At 30.8% G+C, this 4,135-nt stretch overlaps 1 protein-coding gene across 8 annotated transcripts in view; it reads left to right on the forward strand.

The window, feature by feature from the left end:
• LOC111087693 (MCM domain-containing protein 2-like) overlaps window positions 1-4,135 on the forward strand; it is a 97,644-nt gene that overhangs the window by 8,442 nt on the left and 85,067 nt on the right. For 5 of the 8 annotated variants that reach the window (XM_022395191.1, XM_022395195.1, XM_022395192.1 and 2 more), the window contains 3 exons: window positions 1,179-1,341; window positions 2,168-2,272; window positions 3,881-3,985. In XM_022395191.1, the coding sequence (XP_022250899.1) occupies window positions 1,179-1,341; window positions 2,168-2,272; window positions 3,881-3,985 (373 nt within the window). Of the gene's footprint in view, window positions 1-627; window positions 1,082-1,178; window positions 1,342-2,167; window positions 2,273-3,880; window positions 3,986-4,135 lie in introns of those variants that run through there. The other 3 variants (XM_022395199.1, XM_022395198.1, XM_022395194.1) reach the window with 3 other exon arrangements.

A 4,135-nucleotide genomic window follows, 5' to 3' on the forward strand; every position in this document is an offset into this window, starting at 1 on the left:
GATACAACTGTGATAACCAATAATAAACCTCAGTGGACAAGGTATATATATATATATATATATATATATATATATATGTTTAGCGAGCGCAAGTTATGTAACAGATAGTTAGATAGATCTAGGCTGAGTGATTGGCAGTTTAGCCATGATGGGTGATTTCTAAAGAAGTTAAGTCAGAAAACATTAAGTTAGTGAAAGTGAAGTTAGACTGCGTGATCCTTAGTTTAGCCTTAATAGGCAATATTTAAAGTGAGTTTAACAGAGATAAAGAGAATAACTTGTCTTGTCAAAGGGTGTTCTAAAGTAATTGAACCCATCTTTGTGGACTTTGACAAAAGTAGACAATTATTTAAAGTTTGAGATACAACTGTGGTAACCCACGGAGTAACATAAGTGAATCTATCACAGATTGTATAGTAAGAAACAGTATAGAGAAAAATAATTCATTTTGTCAATTGGATTCTAAAGTAATTGAATCAACCTTTGCGGTCTTTTGATAAGAAAGAGAATTATTTAGAGTTTTAGATACAACTGTGATAACCAATACAGTAACAAATTTATTTGTACGTATGTTTGACTTGTTTTGAATATATTATTCTAAAATGAGTGGATTGTGCTTGTGCTGTCCATTTATTGTTGAAATTTATTGCCAATAAGTCACAGACAACTACTGTAAATAATCATAGCCATATAAAAACCTGACATCTTGCGGGAGCATTTTCAGGAAAGAATCATTTCACATCATTTTCCTTGTTATAGCCACCTCTTGCACTGGATCTAACACCTGTCAATTTCTTGTTCTGAAGGTACCTGAACAGCTCCAGACATTAAGGATACAATTGTGTGGGAAGTGGCCAGCATACCAGATGAGATGTACCTTGTTGCTGAAGTATTCATTGTTATATAGATGCAATTTATTATGGATGGTGGAATAGCACATTTGAGCAGTTTCTATGTTTGATGAGATTTGAGGTGATAATGATGCCCTTGGTGGCAACATGTGACAACTGTAGCATTTGCATCTGTATGATATCCTTAATATCCTGTGTGGTTTACCATACTCTGCTATACTGTTTTTGAGGTATGAGAAATTAAGCTGTGAAACTTTGTTTATAATCACCTTATATATATGATGATTGGAATAGTTTCCTTAATGATATTTAATTTTTGATTATTAGCCCCGTTGTGTGATATTGTTCTACATCAGCCAGTGAGAGCAAGAGAAATATTTAAAAGTGTTGTATACATAGCTTTGAAGTCATTGCAAATTATGCCAGAGACTTTCACTTGTAATCAGTTATTGGTGGACATTAAAATAGACTGGTTACCCCCATTTTCAGAGTAAGTAAAAAATTGTTTTAAGCTATATGATATCAGTACTTACATTTCAGCATTTACTGCATGTTTTCAGTGCTTGTTATATATTTTTGGTGTAGTGATGTACTATTTCATAGATGGTTAAGGGTGCAGTAGAATTATTGTATGATTTTGTGATACACATAAAAAAGTTTAGAAACTTAAAAATGAAGTAATCTACTGCTTGTTTTGTACATTAAATATATATATGCATAGTTTATTATTTCATTATTATTCTGGAATGTCAAGGTTGCCAGTAGGAGTAGTAGGGCAGTTAGATATAGGCTTCCATCCATATTAGCCAGAATTTGATTTTTGTAATGTTTATTTGAATAAATTCCTGAATGTAATAAGTTTCATTTGAGATTTATTTTTTAAAATTTAATATAGTAACTATATGATATCTTCTTAGGCAAAATAACATTCTGCTTCCTGATTGGCTTCTTTAATCCTGTCTAGACAAGGCAACCTGAATTTTTTTCAAAACGTTTCAGAAAAACAACTCCTACTTACAACGATAATGGGAAAAACCTGTATTCCTGCCATGCTGCAACTACCTATCATAATCATACATTAATTTAGTTAAAGCCAATTTTAAGTTGAGAAAAATATGTATGTCATGGAACTAGGAATAATTTAATGAATAAAAGAAAAGCATTAGACATGTTTAGTTTTAATGGTAATTGACATGTATAATAAATACAAACAAGTTAACATAAAGTAAGAAGTTATACATGTATAGATACAACAATATTTATAAAGTTTATGTTTTATGAGTAAGAAAAGAAATAACTAACAAAGGATCTTCTAGGTACACTATATATAATGGTATAAAGCTAACAAACAAAATGAATGAGAAAAGATTTGTGAAGTTTGAAGGTATTGTTCAGTTGCTGAGTGGACCCACTAAATACACGTATGTATGTCTGTGTATCTTGTTTTCATGTGCCATTCTGTTTGTGAAATTTAGGATACTGTGATAGTGAAAAAAATGAGTATAATTTCATTTTCTAATGTTTTAGCATCACTTTCTGAAAATTAAAACTTTCATTGATATATGTAGTGATCTAGCTATGTATTTATGTCTGTAGTAGAGACTAGTTTACTTACGCATTTTTAATCCTTAACTTATGTAAGTTTTATAAAATTAACAGGATTTGATATGTTATTTTCATTACATTTATATGAAAAAATAATTTTTTTCATGTATTGAGGAAGTTTGATCTAGATATGCATTGATATTTTTTTTTTATACTATCATTGCTAAGTAAATAAAACACGTGGTATTCAGGTCCAATGATACCAATAGATAAGTTCAAAAGTATATGCAAAACATATTTTTGAAATGTTATGCAGAAGATAAATCACACATGAACAGCAAAGGAAAGAAACACACACATAAATAAACTAACAAGATATTTATTCACAAAACTGTCAGTCTTCACACTTACTGTATGGCAAATAATTTACCTTTAACTGTTGCTGGAGTTATAGGCTTTCTGCACAAGCATCCACACAAGACAAAGAAAAGTAATGCGACATATGTGCAAAATTCAGATAAAACTTTACAGTGTGGTAAACTGGAATCCTATGGTGCATAAGTCACTGACTATTCTAAATAATATTTAGAGCAAAGAAAATCCCTAATCATTCCAAATTGTACAAGTATCTGAGCCACTCCTTGAGATGGGCTCATTTTTCCCAAGAGGAGTAAGACACGGGGCCAATGTGATACGAGTTTCTAGCCATTTGTGTATGTTAGCTTGACCTGAATAAAATTATTAGTACATACATATAACCATTCAATATTTGATTTTAAAATATATCATACTAAAAGCAGAACACCTGCATGAAAACTTGGAAAAATTTACCTAAATATATATTTGTCTAAGGATATATTCTAAATAGTTATGGAAGGGGGTAATTTCTAAATCATAGTTCGGTTAGGAGTGTCTTTATTGCTGTCTGCAACTGTTGTATTGGGTAGTTAATCTTTAATTCTAAGTCAGCTTAGTTCAAATTTATTTCACTTAAGTTTAATGCATTTTTATTTGGTTACATCTAATTAGTGTTGGTTTGGACAACTTTGTTTTCAATTCATTTGTTCAACTTGCAGAACTGTAAATGCACTTCACTGTGTGTAAGAAAATAAAGAGTATTCAATTGTTTTCATCAGACTTATCTGGCTTTTCTCTTCTGTGCTTGTTCTAACATTAATTAACATTCTCTCCATCTAAATCCTCAAACCTTTCATTATGCAAGGGGTGGTTTTCCTGTGTGTGAAATATTTCATAACATTGATTACCATAAAGGTTCACTTAATTCATTGATTGATAAAGATGTGAAAGGTAATGAGAAGGATACGCTTTCCATGCTAATAATTGTAATTCTAAAGATACATATATATCAAATTCTTTAATTGTGGCTGAAAAATACTTATAAAAAAAACAACAAAGTTCTATGTTTTTTATTCATTAGACTTCTTACTGTGATATATCATTATTTTGCTCATTTATTTCTTTAGACAAAGTGCTCGTTACCAGTGTTCCTTAGAAGATTGTGAAGGTTACCAAGGGAATAAGTTTGTTAGGGTACACATCCCTGGAGCATGGGAGACAGAAACAATAAGGTGAGAAACTTGCATATCTGTTTAAACATTGGCATTCGAGATTGCTAATTGTGTCATGCAGTGTTTGATGTTTAAGAAGCATTGCTGGTAGTAGTGTTCTGAAATACATCCTGAGGAATCACATAATATGCATTTAATTAGTACTTGTTC

This window comes from Limulus polyphemus, unplaced genomic scaffold, assembly GCF_000517525.1.
Source record: "Limulus polyphemus unplaced genomic scaffold, Limulus_polyphemus-2.1.2 Scaffold2480, whole genome shotgun sequence".
Lineage (NCBI taxonomy): Eukaryota > Metazoa > Arthropoda > Merostomata > Xiphosura > Limulidae > Limulus > Limulus polyphemus.